This window comes from Tarenaya hassleriana, unplaced genomic scaffold (genome assembly GCF_000463585.1).
Source record: "Tarenaya hassleriana unplaced genomic scaffold, ASM46358v1 Cleome12, whole genome shotgun sequence".
NCBI lineage: Eukaryota > Viridiplantae > Streptophyta > Magnoliopsida > Brassicales > Cleomaceae > Tarenaya > Tarenaya hassleriana.
The window spans coordinates 2,516,294-2,530,733 of NW_010962392.1; the positions used below are offsets into that span (position 1 = coordinate 2,516,294).

The 14,440-nt window shown below is 39.8% G+C and overlaps 3 protein-coding genes across 5 annotated transcripts in view; 2 read left to right on the forward strand and 1 right to left on the reverse strand.

Moving 5' to 3' along the window:
• Nucleotides 1–6,245: 6,245 nt before the first annotated feature.
• LOC104806662 (probable aquaporin TIP2-2) lies at nt 6,246–7,687 on the forward strand. Of its 2 annotated transcripts, XM_010531661.1 has the most exons (3): nt 6,246–6,689; nt 6,780–7,040; nt 7,379–7,687. In XM_010531661.1, the coding sequence occupies exons 1-3, from the start codon at nt 6,312–6,314 to the stop codon at nt 7,490–7,492; spliced, it is 753 nt and encodes a 250-aa protein (XP_010529963.1). In that variant the 5' UTR covers nt 6,246–6,311; the 3' UTR covers nt 7,493–7,687. The 2 variants fall into 2 exon arrangements, with proteins under 2 accessions (XP_010529963.1, XP_010529962.1); XM_010531660.2 differs by lacking the exon at nt 7,379–7,687 and having other exon boundaries at nt 6,780–7,334.
• A 2,199-nt stretch (nt 7,688–9,886) lies between these two features.
• Nucleotides 9,887–12,110, forward strand: LOC104806665 (VAN3-binding protein). The gene is made up of 6 exons (XM_010531665.1): nt 9,887–10,242; nt 10,645–11,026; nt 11,141–11,317; nt 11,440–11,489; nt 11,577–11,634; nt 11,728–12,110. The coding sequence occupies exons 1-6, from the start codon at nt 9,964–9,966 to the stop codon at nt 11,964–11,966; spliced, it is 1,185 nt and encodes a 394-aa protein (XP_010529967.1). The 5' UTR covers nt 9,887–9,963; the 3' UTR covers nt 11,967–12,110.
• Nucleotides 11,919–14,440, reverse strand: part of LOC104806664 (formyltetrahydrofolate deformylase 2, mitochondrial) — a 3,008-nt gene continuing 486 nt past the window's right edge. The window contains exons 2-10 of one of the 2 annotated variants that reach the window (XR_002023854.1): nt 14,295–14,440; nt 13,927–14,039; nt 13,626–13,776; nt 13,475–13,548; nt 13,216–13,375; nt 12,838–12,936; nt 12,627–12,713; nt 12,279–12,512; nt 11,919–12,009 (exon numbers count right to left, since the gene is read on the reverse strand). Coding sequence is in view for 1 of the 2 variants with exons in the window: in XM_010531663.1 (XP_010529965.1) it covers nt 12,366–12,512; nt 12,627–12,713; nt 12,838–12,936; nt 13,216–13,375; nt 13,475–13,548; nt 13,626–13,776; nt 13,927–14,039; nt 14,295–14,440 (977 nt within the window). In the remaining variant the exon portion in view is untranslated. Of the gene's footprint in view, nt 12,010–12,236; nt 12,513–12,626; nt 12,714–12,837; nt 12,937–13,215; nt 13,376–13,474; nt 13,549–13,625; nt 13,777–13,926; nt 14,040–14,294 lie in introns of those variants that run through there. The other variant, XM_010531663.1, reaches the window with a different exon arrangement.

The following is a 14,440-nucleotide window of genomic DNA, read 5'->3' on the forward strand; positions in this document are numbered from 1 at the left end:
TATGGAAATGTCGATTGTACCGTTCTCGTTGGGAACGGGATTTCCGGGTTCAACCCGAGCTACTCACTAAGCAGTTGTGCTTAGCCCTTGTGGTTTATATTTTTTCAGATCACGAGGATTACGCCTAGCGCATCCAGCAGACGACGACCTGAGAGAGGCAGCATCATGTACGGGATTTACATTTTGGGTTACGAGACTTGTATTTCCCGCATTTTGTACGGTTAAATTATAACTATTCGGACATGTGTCACTTTGCGATACTGATCGCCTGTTGTATTTTCCGCTGCTTACTCTGGTTTATTTAAAAATGTTTTTGGATTTCGTATTTTTGCTTCCGCATTATTATTATTTTATTACTATTGTCCATGTGGCACAACCTGTATACTGTACACGGGTTACGGGTGTCACAGAAAGATATCAACAGTTGCAATGTTGCATGTACTTCAGAGCTGAATTCAAGAGAATGTCAGTGGTACTTCGACAGTGGATGCTCGCAACACATGACTGGTGACATGAGTCGACTCTCTACTTTTGAAGGAAGCAACACGAGTGACAACGTTACATTTGGCGATGGACGAAAAGGAAAGATCATTGGAAAAGGAATGTTGGACTCATCTGGATTACCATGTGGTTGAAGGACTCAAGGCGAATCTCATTAGCATAAGTCAACTTTGTGACTCTTGACTTCAGGTACACTTCACTAAAGATATATGTTTAGTCACTAACTCGTTGAATGAGTGTGTGTTGACAGGAAAGCGAACACCAAGTAATTGTTATACTTGGATAAATCTTCAAGATGATCAATCGAGGACAGAGTTATGACATCAAAGTGGAGAAAAAGCAAATGAGATATCTGATATACTTCAAGAACCAGTCAGTGATTACTCAGATTTTGATCAGGTACATCTCACTTTATCTCAGAATTCTGAAGTACAAGGCGAGCATATGAAAGATGATCCTAAGCCCCCTATTCATCAAAACCACTCAGCTGATGATGTGATTGGAAGTGTGAATGACTCACGACAGGTAAGAAACAAACCTCCACTGAATTATCAAGATATGGCTAGGTTTGTTTGTTTCATTTCGCAGGAGAGATCTTCTAAGATGAACGAGATTTTGAATGATGAGTATTACCTCAAGACAATGGATGAGGAGCTTGCGCAATGTGTAAGGAATGGTGTTTGACATGAAGATGAAAAAGTCATTTGCAACAAAGTCAGGTTAGTAGATCAAAGGTACACTCAAGTGAAAGGTATGAATTCGACACCACTTTCTCAAATAGCAAATTAGAGTGGTCTGTTGATTGAGTATGCACCCATTGAACGCCAATTAGCTGATATCCTTACGAAACCACTTGACATGAATGGGTTTACGAGTTTACATGTTTTTTATAAAAAAAAATTGGATTAGGAGAAATCTGATTTTATCTCTAATGGTGTCTATTTAAAAGTGATTTGGTTCAATGATTGTGAAGGAGAGTCAGTGATACTTGACAGGTATGCCAAGTACACTTCGAAAAAAAAATGACATGGGCATCCTTTGATACTCCTCTGTTGGCTTAGTACTCTTGAATGATAATAAAAAAAAGGAAAAGAAGGAATAGAAAAAAAAAGGAGGGATAAAAAAAAGGGAGAAAAAAAAGAAAAAGGAATAAAAAGAAAAAGAAGAAAAGTTAATATGAGTAGATTGGAAAATTGAATCACTCGGGCCTAAGTTGAACCGCATGCAGTCTATACGATGGTCTAAGGGCAGATGATATCCATGCATCATACTCTGCTGTAATTTACAGTATTACAAGAGTATATCTCGGTGAGATAGTCTGGACTTAAATGGTGAAACTTGCATGCTCGGTTTCAACGTCCTAGAAGTTCAGGGGGAGAAAAGTCAGTGAAGTGTAGTTTGGTGAACTGTGAGGTATTTTTGACTTAACTAATCAAGCATTACGTTCTAATGATCTGATGAATGATGTTATTAGATTTAAAATTTGAAAGATCCTATTAATCTCGCATGTGTTTTCATTTGATTTTCAAAAATTAAACCTAATTTGAGTTGAGTGGTGAAGTAATGACTCGGTTATGACAAGAGGTGCGAAAATCCTAGATCCAAGAGGAAGATTCAAAATTTTGCAAGTCAGGTAAGTGTCATAATTCTCTTATCACTCAAGATTTTGGATTATTTCATACATGCACACAGGGAAAGAATGTGGAGATGATGATTCAGAAGTTGAAGAAAATATGGAGATGAGAACGTACAGGAAGAAAAGAAAAGACAAAGTCAAAGTGATCAGAGTTACTTCAAATTCAGAGACAAACTCGGTTAAGTAAAGTTGTGAAACTTATTTCGGAATCAACATCAAATATGTCTGAATCCTTATGCGAATCCTGATGCGACTGATGCGAAATTGTGTTGAATTGATAACTTTTTTATGTGTGTGTGCATGATCTGAAATAACCAAAAAGGGGGAGATTGTTAGTGCAATTATTTGCACATGTGTTTTTTGGTTGTTAAGTGGTTATTGCAGGTTCAACAAACTTGAGAGATTTCAGGAGAAGAATCCGGCGAGATAAAGCTCACGCAAATCTGAGGTACAACTAACGAGTTTCAGATAAAGTCAAAGACTAAGAGATTGAGATGGACTCAATGTCAACCACTTGAAGAGATTTTAGAGAAAGCAATCTGAAGAGATAGAGCCACGAAATTTGGATTTGACTTGAAGAGATGAAGATAGAATCAAAGCTAAGAAGATTTAAGGAGATTTGAGATAGAGACAAGATCTTGAAGATAAAGTCAAAGACTTGAAGAGATAAAGATAAAGATGAGATCTTGGAGATAGAGATGAAATCGAAGATGATCAAAGAGAAGTCTATCAAATCAATTCGTGGAGATCTAAGGCGAATTGGAGGAGCCTATATAAAGGAGACACAAATTGCAGATCAGTTCTCACGGAGAGCAAAACATATTTTACTAAAAGAGAGTCTTTTTGTTGGTGAGTGATAACTCACTTTTAAGTGAGTATGTGTCTGAGGAAGATACCGATGGGGCAAATCTCTTTCCTCTGGTGAGTGTTTGGGCGTGGATCTGAGGGGGAGACCTAATGGAAAAATCTCCGTTCCTTTGGTGAGCGTTTGTGTTTGGTAATATTTTTTGATCGGTAGAATTCATTGTGAGAGTGAGTTGAAACTCAGGGGGAGTTTCATCTGGGGTTGAGTAGCTCTAACAAAAAGTGAGTTGTACTTGAATTTTTCTCAAGTGAATAGAACTGGTTAGTTTTTTCAGAATACAAACCTCGGTTTTGCTTTAATTTTGCAGATTTCAGGTTTCGGAGATGATTGGACTAAAACATGAGCACTTTTAGAGCTTTAGAGATGAAGTTCAGAAGAGACATGCATTACGAGCTCAATAACTTTCTCCACAAAAATCCAAATAATGCGTGGTTTATACAATTGGAATGAGCATTTAAATAGCTTCGCATCGACGTCAAAATCACTCAAATCCGACATCATAAGTACACATATATTTATATGTATATATGTGTATGACATATATATATATGTATATATATGTGTGTATGTATATGTATATGCGTAAATATATATATATATATATGTATATGTATATATATTAATGTTTAAGGGTATATGTACACCTTTTGGATGTTTCTTGTAGTGGTTGTAATTTTAAAAACATTTATTTTTTTAAAAAATAGTTTTTTCGGGTTTTTAAAATTCAGTTCGATTCTGTAAAATTCGGTTGAAATTTTTTTATCAATTCGATACAATTCATTCCAAGGAATCGAACCCAAATGCTTACCCTAACGCGTATAAATATATATTATGAATACATGTACATATATATCATATATATATATATATGTATTAGTATTTATAATGTGTATATTTATATGTGTACTTGTGTATGATATATATGTATGTCTATTTATGTCTATATATATGTATATGTGTAAATATATGTATTATATATTTTTAGTTTTAAACTTTTAATTTTTAATTTTTAATTTTTAATTTTTAATTTTTAATTTTTAATTTTTAATTTTTAATTTTTAATTTTTAATTTTTAATTTTTAATATTTAGTCACTCACCTTCAGCCTCGGCTCGCACCGCCGGAGCTCCACCGGCGAGATCGCCTCCGATCTCTTTCTCTCTCTCTCTTCTCTCTTCCTCTTTTCACCTCCTTGAGCCACGCGCTTCTTGCGTGTTGAAGAACAGAAACAATAGGGTTAAGATTAACCCTTATCGAAACGCCATGTTTCGGTCAAAACCGAAACCTCTTTCTCTAGGAGAAGGTTTTCTTTCTTCCACTAATGGGCCCAACACTCGAACCATTTATTATCAACGTATATCATTTCTTCGGATTCATTTTATTTGAGTATTTTTTTTCAGTGAAGGTGGGGCGGAGAAAGTAGAAAAAGCCACCTTTAAACGGCAATATAGCAAAAATATCATTACTTTGCTACAAAGACTTCATGGTATACTCTTCAAAACCCTAAAATTTTGGAAAAAAAATAAAAGGAACAAAAGACATAATTAACCCTCTCACAAAAGTAACGTGATTCTCCTCTCTTCATTTTGAATTCATCTCTCTCGTTTTCATTCTTTGACAACTCTTCATTTCTTTCTTAACTTTCTCTCTCCACTCTTATCTTTCTCTCAACTCTTCCATTTTCTCTCTTCTCATTTCATTTTTATACATAGAAAAACAAACGAAAAATGGTTATTTCGTTGAACATATCTTCACCGACGACCTCATATCTTTTTCTTGAGTCGGTCTTAGACAAAACAAATGACAAGAACTGAAGGTAAGTTCATTAATACAAGAGATTGGTTCGATGCATGAACTTTGTGTTTTGGATTTGAGTTTTATGATTGTTAGAGTGAATCGTGTAGTTTTTTTTTATGAAAATGAGATAGATGCATAGCAAATCTGTCGAAGAATATACAAGAGGCGCATATTTAATTTCAAATAAATGTTCGGAGCGATAATGGAACGGATTGACAACGAAAATAAAGGTACGTCATATTGGTTACACCGTTTAAAATTTAATTTTGGTCACACTGGTCACACTAGTCAACTTGGTCACACCGTTCAAAATTTAGTTTTGATCACACTGGTCACATTGGTCACACTAGTCACATTGGTCACACTGGTCACACTGGTCACACCATTCAAATTTTAGTTTTGGTCACACTAGTCATATTGGTCACACTGATCACACTAGTCACTTGGTCACATTAGTCACACTGGTCACACCGAAAATTTTTAAAATTCACGCGAAAATATTTATTTTTTTGTGATGGAGGGAGTTTTAAAATATTTAAATTTTTTCCTAGGAAATCGAAAACTGCTTTTCTCTCTCTCTTCTCATTAATGTTTCTGTCATTGGGACCCACGACAATGGGTATTTTGGGAATAACATAATTATAAAGGTATGTTTTGAAGTAGTTTTTTTATTTATTTTTGCAGGGGTATGCAGTGAAGTCTTTGTAGCATAATAGGGGTATTTTTGATAAAACCCCCTTTAAACAGTTTTAATTTAATAAAAAATCAATTTATTTTTTTGTTCTTACCATCATTCCCGAACATCGTTTGCATATCAAAAGAAATAAAAAACGAGTTTCTATTCATAATTAAAAACGACACTATAGTTTCCGAGCCACATTTCATCAAACTATATAACAGTAATAATAACATAAATTTATGTTTGAGGAAAGTCCCTAACCCACTAATTAATAACACCTTGCTTTTTTCTGTGTTACTGATCAGTTTCATATGATTTATCTGTTTTTACGTAGTTTATCGGTTATTACAGATGATTTATTTAGCCAACACGTCTTAAGGGTAAATTTCTACGATATAAAAAAACATAAATTTATGCTTTATGTGAAGCTTTAGAAGTTGACTTTTTTTTCTTCATGTCCGGTTCTTTTCACCAACTATACAACAAATACAATATAACATTACGGTTTTATATAACATGGAATCATCATTAAGTGAAACGCAGAGAATATTAATAACATGCCAACGGAACATTCTTATCCTCACATATTAAGAAATGCCTTGTCCATCATTTTCTGGAAACAAATTAATCAGTATATGTGTTTAATAATCCTAAAACTATTATATGATTAAGCTGAACTAATCAAATAATTGGCGGTGTGGGCGGCACCCAGTGGTTGCATGCCACGTAATCCGGGCCCCACCATCGGGTGCAATGTTTTCTTGCTATATATACACGGATTCAACATGGGTTCGAGCCACACACAGAAAACAGCAAAGAAAGAAAAAAAAAAGGATGGTGAAGATAGCGGTTGGGAGCTTGGGAGATTCCTTCAGTGGGGCGTCTCTGAAGAGTTACTTGGCAGAGTTCATAGCAACACTCGTGTTCGTGTTCGCCGGAGTTGGCTCTGCCATCGCCTATGGCAAGCTGACGTCAGATGCGGCGTTGGACCCGCCGGGGCTGGTGGCCGTGGCCGTCGCCCACGCCTTCGCTCTCTTCGTCGGAGTTTCCATCGCAGCCAACATCTCCGGCGGACACCTCAACCCCGCCGTCACTCTGGGTCTCGCCGTCGGCGGCAACATCACCATCATCACCGGTTTCTTCTACTGGGTCGCCCAGTGTCTCGGCTCCATCGTCGCCTGCCTCCTCCTCCAGTTCGTCACCAACGGCAAGGTAATTAACAATATATATAATAACAAAAAACGTATTTTATATTCTCTTTGTATGCATCGATCGAGTAACGGATAACCGGATTTGGTACAGAGCATACCGACCCACGGAGTGGCGGCCGGTTTGGGAGCGGTGGAGGGAATAGTGATGGAGATAGTGGTGACCTTCGCTCTGGTCTACACAGTCTACGCCACCGCTGCCGACCCAAAGAAGGGTTCTTTGGGAACCATCGCGCCCATCGCCATCGGTTTCATCGTCGGAGCCAACATCCTGGCCGCCGGACCTTTCAGCGGCGGCTCCATGAACCCAGCCAGGTCGTTCGGGCCGGCGGTCGTAGCCGGAGACTTATCCCAGATATGGATATACTGGGTGGGCCCACTCGTCGGCGGTGCTCTCGCCGGTCTCATATACGGCGACGTCTTCATCGGCTCATACACTGCCGCTCCCACCGCCGAGTCCTACCCTTGAAATCCATATCTCCCTTTGCTTTTTGTGGGGTTTCTGAATTGCCGCTGTTGGTGTGCGTTGCTTGAAGTTATTTTCCTACTCCCTGTTTCATCCATGGTGTTTGTTGTCCACAAAAAAATTGATTGTCTTTTGTTTGTAATAAAAAAAAAATTGTATATGATAAAAGTTCCTTGGTGGAGCGTTCGTTTTTTGGCCCGGCGGTCGTAGCCGGAGACTTATCCCAGATATGGATATACTGGGTGGGCCCACTCGTCGGCGGTGCTCTCGCCGGTCTCATATACGGCGACGTCTTCATCGGCTCATACACTGCCGCTCCCACCGCCGAGTCCTACCCTTGAAATCTATATCTCCCTTTGCTTTTTGTGGGGTTTCTGAATTGCCGCTGTTGGTGTGCGTTGCTTGAAGTTATTTTCCTACTCCCTGTTTCATCCATGGTGTTTGTTGTCCACAAAAAAATTGATTGTCTTTTGTTTGTAATAAAAAAAAAATTGTATATGATAAAAGTTCCTTGGTGGAGCGTTCGTTTTTTTTAAGATGGGAAACCCTTTCCTACAACCTTTCGGATCAAACACTGGACACCGCAACACCTCTCAGTCCATGGGCCGGACGAGAACGGTATCAGACAACATCGCGGACCTGAGAAAACTCACCGCCCGTGTGCAAACCGGCAAACTATGCAGAACAGGTAAACCAGTCTTGTAAAGCTGACCGATTCAAGGAAAGTTTCCCCCGAATTTTCGTTTTTTCTTTTGGTCGGTTCGTGATAGTTACCGGAATGTAACATCTACCTAGAGGGGCAAAAGAAATAGTTGTTTCATATGTTCAACAAAATTGAAGGGTTCAAATGCTAAAAAAAAAAAAAAGCAAACCTCATTTCTAATCGAAACTTTTCGATCTTTTGATAGATGTAGTTGAATACAATAACGGTTGAATTTTTAAATTATAAAAAAAAAATAAAAAAAAGTTCAGTAGACTATATAATACAATATATATTCCATTGGTTCTGGGGTATGGGCTGGGCTGGGTTGGGTTTATGAGTGACCTCTTAAATAATAAAATCTAAAAATGTAATAACCAAATTATAAAGTTGCGGCCCATAGGCTTGACCAAAATAATTAAACGAAGGCTCATACATACGATAAGTTAGGTCCACAAATAGCCCATCAAGATTGGCATGGTTTCTTGAGCCATAACGTGTCGAGTTTTTTTTTTTTTGATATATTGGAGAACTCCGTGACTAACTACCCTTACAAACGGAGACGAACTGACCACCACCCGCACCTAACAGTCTCCATGGACCTTAGTCCGCCGGACTTGGTCACCAGACGCACCTAACGCTCGAGCCGTAGTTGGGTTTAGGCGCATGCGGGTCAAACCCCAAACCCACGCGCACGAGCCTGCAACACACACGTAGGAGGTAAATCAACCCATTATGATAGGCTGACAGACGAGCAGATCAGAGGAAGGGAGATGACAGGATTCGAACCCCCACCTCAAGGAGTTGTCCCCTGCTCCCAACCAACTGACCTGGCCCCGAAGGGCAACGTGTCGAGTTTTTGTTTGTCCATTCGGTCCAAACACATATACTGAATGAAAATTTCCAGACTTGAAGCGTCGTAACGAGAATATGTTTTTGCACATGAAATTCCATATAAAGTTATGTCGGAAGAATCACTTCGAATGTCGCAAGTACAAATTTTTTTTGGTAAACTTGAGAGTTTCGGAATCGGATGGGATAGACGTTTTGCGCTCTTATTTCATTGATTTGAGTTATCCAAATTGGATTCGCGGGTAAAAAGTTAACATGACAAAGTTAACATGACAAACGTGGAGTATAAAATTGGACGACATCGAAGCTCGTGGAGTATCTCTTTTATGGAGGAACGAAAGAAGCAAATATGATCTGAAAGGAGTAAGGAGGGGGGAATGGGTGGAAAAGATAAACAAACCTCAAAATGAGAAAAAAAAATAGACAGAGACAGCGATTTCTGGTAAAACCGAAGTATTTGTCGGGAAAGCACCATCCCCCTTAGCTCCGTTTATTCTCCATAATTTGATTACTTAAACGACTCTCTAATGTCTGATTGTGCCTCTCTCACGAAACCATTACCTGCAATTACGGGAATAGCTCCAAGCACCACCACCACCACCATCCCTATTATCTTTCTTTATTCTCTCTCTCTCTCTCTCTCTCTCTCTCTCTCTCTCTCTCTCTCTCTTCATGTATGAATATATATATATAGAGAGAGAGACACGGGGTATCATGCCATGCGAAAGAGTTCATTGACTGGCACAATCCAAGGTATATATACTTACTCGGTCTTATGCCATCTATTAATCGCAATAGTTAACCATTTTCCGTCTGATTTGGTCTCAGCCATTTCCCCATTAGAAAACACGGATTGCTGGTTATGCTCTTCCTGTCCTCCTTTCCAAACCTCCACCTGAGTCAACATCTACGTCACCCACCTTTTTCCTTCTCAAAAAGTTTTCTCCACCCATCGGAGATTATCTCGTCTTCCCTTTGTCTGTCTCTTTTCCTTCGTTTTTGACATCGAAGACGGCTGATTTCCTCACGTTTATCCGATCAAGGCATAAACTTTTCACTCTTTCTCCTTTTATCGTGGAAGGGAGGAACTCAATCGAAGAAAAAAACGATTTTTTCAAGAAGTTTTTTTTCCTCCCTACCCCTTTCGTTAGCCAATATCATCATCTTCATTTTCGGACGATCTCCTGTTCAATAGGAAGATTCATCATCTGGGTTCCGCAAATTGAGATTTATATATATATATAGAGAGAGAGGGAGGAAATGGAACCTGGGTTCTACTCGGAATGGAAGGACAGCTGTTCCTCGATGTACGGATCGGAGAATCTGGAGGAAGAGATTGAAGAGGGAGTTTGCAGAGGCGGCGAGCAGATATTCGGGTCGATCCCTCAGCCTCAGACACCCAAAGAGCCAATGGAGTTTCTGTCCAGATCATGGAGTCTATCTGCTTCCGAAATCTCCAAAGCTCTCGCTCACAAACATACACAACCTCAACATCAGTTTTCCCCTGTCCTTTTGTCCCCACCCGCCGACCCCCTCGTGGTATGGGACCCTTTTTCCAGTTTCAAATCCTGTACATCACCCAGTTTTTTTTTTAAAGGATTTCTCAGAATTGCAACTAGCAAATCAGATCAGATTTTACTCATTACGTCGTGCTCCTTATAGCATGAGATCGGTTCAGACACGAAACTCGGACACTGTATCATCTGACCGAAATTTTATTTCAGTCGTATGCCAATGGATTCAAAAGTCTGAAACTTTTGATGCCTTCTTCAGTTTCCAAATCTGTTGAATTCTTTAGATTCTATGTTTCGGTTTTCTGTGATCACCTTTGTCATAGAAGTTGTTGCAGCCATAGTTTTCTTCAGAAGTAGTTTTTTTTTTTTTGCACAGTGAACTGTTCTGCTATTCATTTTCAGAACTCTGAAATTCAATTGTTCTCAGGCAGGGAAAATCATGAACTCAGTCAGCAGGCGGAGAACAGGGCCATTGTCCAAGTGGTTCCAACACAAGGAACGCCCCCACCCAATCATCAGAAACACACTAAAGAAGAAAGACAAGGCGCGCGTTGAGAACGCCAGGGTCCACTCAGCCGTATCCATAGCAGCTCTGGCAGCTGGGTTAGCGTCTGTGACTGCCACTGAGAGCTGCAGCTCTAAGATGGCATCGGCATTGGCTTCAGCAACCAAGCTGTTGGCCTCACACTGTGTTGAGATGGCTGAGGTGGCCGGTGCTGATCACAACTCTGTGGCCTCTGCCGTTAGGTCTGCCGTGGATATCCACAGCCCCGGTGATCTCATGACTCTTACTGCTGCAGCTGCAACAGGTAAGGATCTCAAGCTTTTCTTTGTCTGTCAATGCCAGATAGAAAATTACTCTTGGGGGAACTGTAAATTGAATAGAGTGAGATGAGATCTGACCTGAATCTAAAATGATTCAGCACTGAGAGGAGAAGCGGCTCTGAAGGCGAGGATGCCAAAGGAGGCAAGGAAGAACACAGCTATCACACCGTGTGAGAGGAGTTTCTCCGAATCTCACTGGCCAATAAGTTTTCAATATAGATTGGAGGAACCAGGTCTTCCGCTCGAGGGAGAGCTTGTGCAATGCACTCGAAATGGTAATTCTCTTCACCAGACCTACAGTCACTTGGATTTACCATCTCATACAGTATAAGATGCAAGATATGAGAACTTCCACTCTAAGGCGCTAACTCTTCTTTCTTCTTGTTGAAACTTGCAGGAGGTCAGCGCACTAAGCGTGTGTCTCTGTACATCAACAAGAAGTCTCAGGTACTTGAAATGACCAGATCACTAACAGACATAACACAGTTTGGTTCAGACTGATGCTTTAAGCTTTACAGATATGTTATTCATCAGGTCATAATCAAACTCAAAAGCAAGCACGTCGGAGGGGCATTCTCCAAGAAGATCAAATGTAAGCATTTGTACATTGTTTTAAATAAAAGTAAATCAAAGTTAAATTACCTGGAAAAAGCAGAGTTCTCATCTTCTTGTTCCTGTTGGTTAGGCATTGTATACGGAGTGTGCGACGAGATATCTGGGTGGCCTTACAGGAAAGAGAGAGACAATTCAGAAGAAGTGTCCTTTGGTCTGAAAACGGGACAGGGTCTTCTGGAGTTCAAGTGCAAGAGCAAGTTCCACAAACAGAGATGGGTTGACGGCATTCAGTCTTTTCTCCACCGAGTGTCTTTCTTCGAGCCTCCAAAATGCTCTCTTGACTCTCTTAGCCTCAGTGATCGTGTGTGATGTTGTTGTTTCCTGTATATATCTATATATCTCCAGAATTTTGCTGTTGTAAGGTTTGAAATACAGCAATTGTTCAATCCCATGTACCGTAAACCGTAACCTTGGGGAGGCTTTTCGGAATAAAACACACAAGAGTTTTGCGCAGGAATTATCTCAATTGGTAAGAACAAACTGATCTAATAAAGCAAGAGATCTATGAGATAATCTCTGACTGGAAAGCTTAACCTTTTTATTTCTGATGATTAAATTTCTGGCTGCAACTTCGAAGCATTGTATACTGAGAACTATAGTATGAAGAATTGAAGTTCTTACAGGTAACTGGTATTGCATTCTTCCCATGAATGTTCAGGTAAATAATCAGATGACAGGCGTGTTGAAGCTTCTCAGCCACATGTGTATTCAGAATACAACCGTCTTGTTTGTGCCATAAGGTAATACTCGCAGTTCGCAGTATGATTTTATAGCTTTTGTGAGGCATTTTTTCTCAAGGTCCTCAGATTTCTGGACAAAGCTCCTTAGATTGTCTCTGTGAGAAACTCTCTCAACCTGAGAAAGACATTTGAGCAAGTCCATTCAGAAGCTGCTGAAGAACGTTGGCAAATCATGAGAAGAAATCTAATCATGAGAACAAATCTATTAACAGGCCGGAAAATAAATTACCATTTGTTCAATGATAGGCCCTGAATCAAGTTCCTCCGTGACAAAGTGACTTGTAGCACCGATTAGCTTCACACCTGCATCAAATGCCTGCCAATAGAATTTAGCACATTAAGAGTAGCAACAACATCAACATCGTCTTAATCCAAATTTATTTGAGGTCAGCCACATGAATTCTTCATTTCCACTCATTTCAATCAAAACGTGAAAAAACCTGTCTTGCAGGATTTCCACCCTTGAATGATGGCAAGAGGCCATGGTGGATGTTGATGACTTCCTTCCCGTAGCTTTTCAAAAAATTTCCGGACAGTACCTGGGGAAAAACCCACGTGATCATTGATATCAATAACTGATATAAGGGTTAACTCTATCAATGATTTTGTGTTGAAACTTTTGTCAGTAAGAAACCGATGTGCAAAAAACAGTACACAGAGGTAGAGCTATTTTGGTTCATTTTGGGATTTAACGTGAGAGATACAAGTTTTATGGGTCACATTCATATTGAAATAACAGTTCAGAAACAATTCTAAGCTCACCATCGCATCAAAGAGAGCAAAAGAGATAATGAATAGACTTTAAAAATCTGATTTACCTGCATGTACCGGGCGAGAACAAGGAAATCAGTATCCTTCACCAATTCCAAAATCTCCTCTTCTCTTTTATTCTCTTTGGTTGTTGGAAAATAATGATACGAGATACCATGCCTTTCCAGAAACCGCATGACATGGGTGTTTGGAGCTCTTTCATGATTACTGTCACACAATATTTCAGCAATATATGGATTGAGTCAATATACACACACATATACAGATATGCCTTCAGTAAAATAATGAAAAGGATCTCCACTTCACCTTATCACGCAAGTTATATCAACAGGGACTTTTCCATCCTGCCAATTATGCAACATCTCAACCAGACAGTGATCCTGCAGCCAGAATCACTTAGCCTCAGAAGGTAGAACAAGCGTACACAAAATAGGAGGAAGTCTTTGAAATATGATACCTGTTTCGAAACAAGAAGAGCTATCTTATACTTGGGGTCTATAGAGGGCACACGTACAACTGAGCTCACAGCACAGAATTTTTTGGCGATCTTTTGAAAATCCTCATCCATTTGCCCCCTCGGCCATTTTACAGGATCAAATATAAACTCACTGTGCAAGAAACCACAATTCATTACAACGAAACCCAAACGTCACAACCTTTCAGACGGGTCAATCTGTAATCCTGAAAAGTCCAAACTTCGGATTTTGATTGATAGCTGTACGCACAGACGATTGTTGAACGTAGCAACGGAAATATACCTCCTAGAGTAGAAGATATTCTTGTTTTCGGGTACAAAAACATCGTAACCGAGAATGTTTCCGCCGTTTGCTGCAATACAATCTGATAATTTCGCCACAATTCCAACCGAATCCTAAATTCAAAAGGGGGAAAAAAGGATTCATTTCTACTCAGTGAAGTCTGCCTCAATCTGATTAATACCCCCCACTGACTTGGTATGCTAAGGAAAAAACCAAAAAGATCCACGAAACATCAAACAAGCAATCCAACGGCTACATCGGAACATCAGCGGAGCTCCATTAGTCAATCTCAAAGGTTTTGCAGCAGTCTCTACAGGCTCCTGTTATTACCGGAAAGCAAAAGGAGAGATTGAGGAACACATACGCACCGGGCAATGGAAGACGTGGATTCCGGGGATGAGAATGGGGGAGAGAGAGGAATCGAGGGACTCCCCGTGAAATCCAGAGGATTTGAAAGAGCGATTCTTCAACAGTTCAAAAGCTCTCGCGGAGAAGACGGAGGCGAACGACGCTC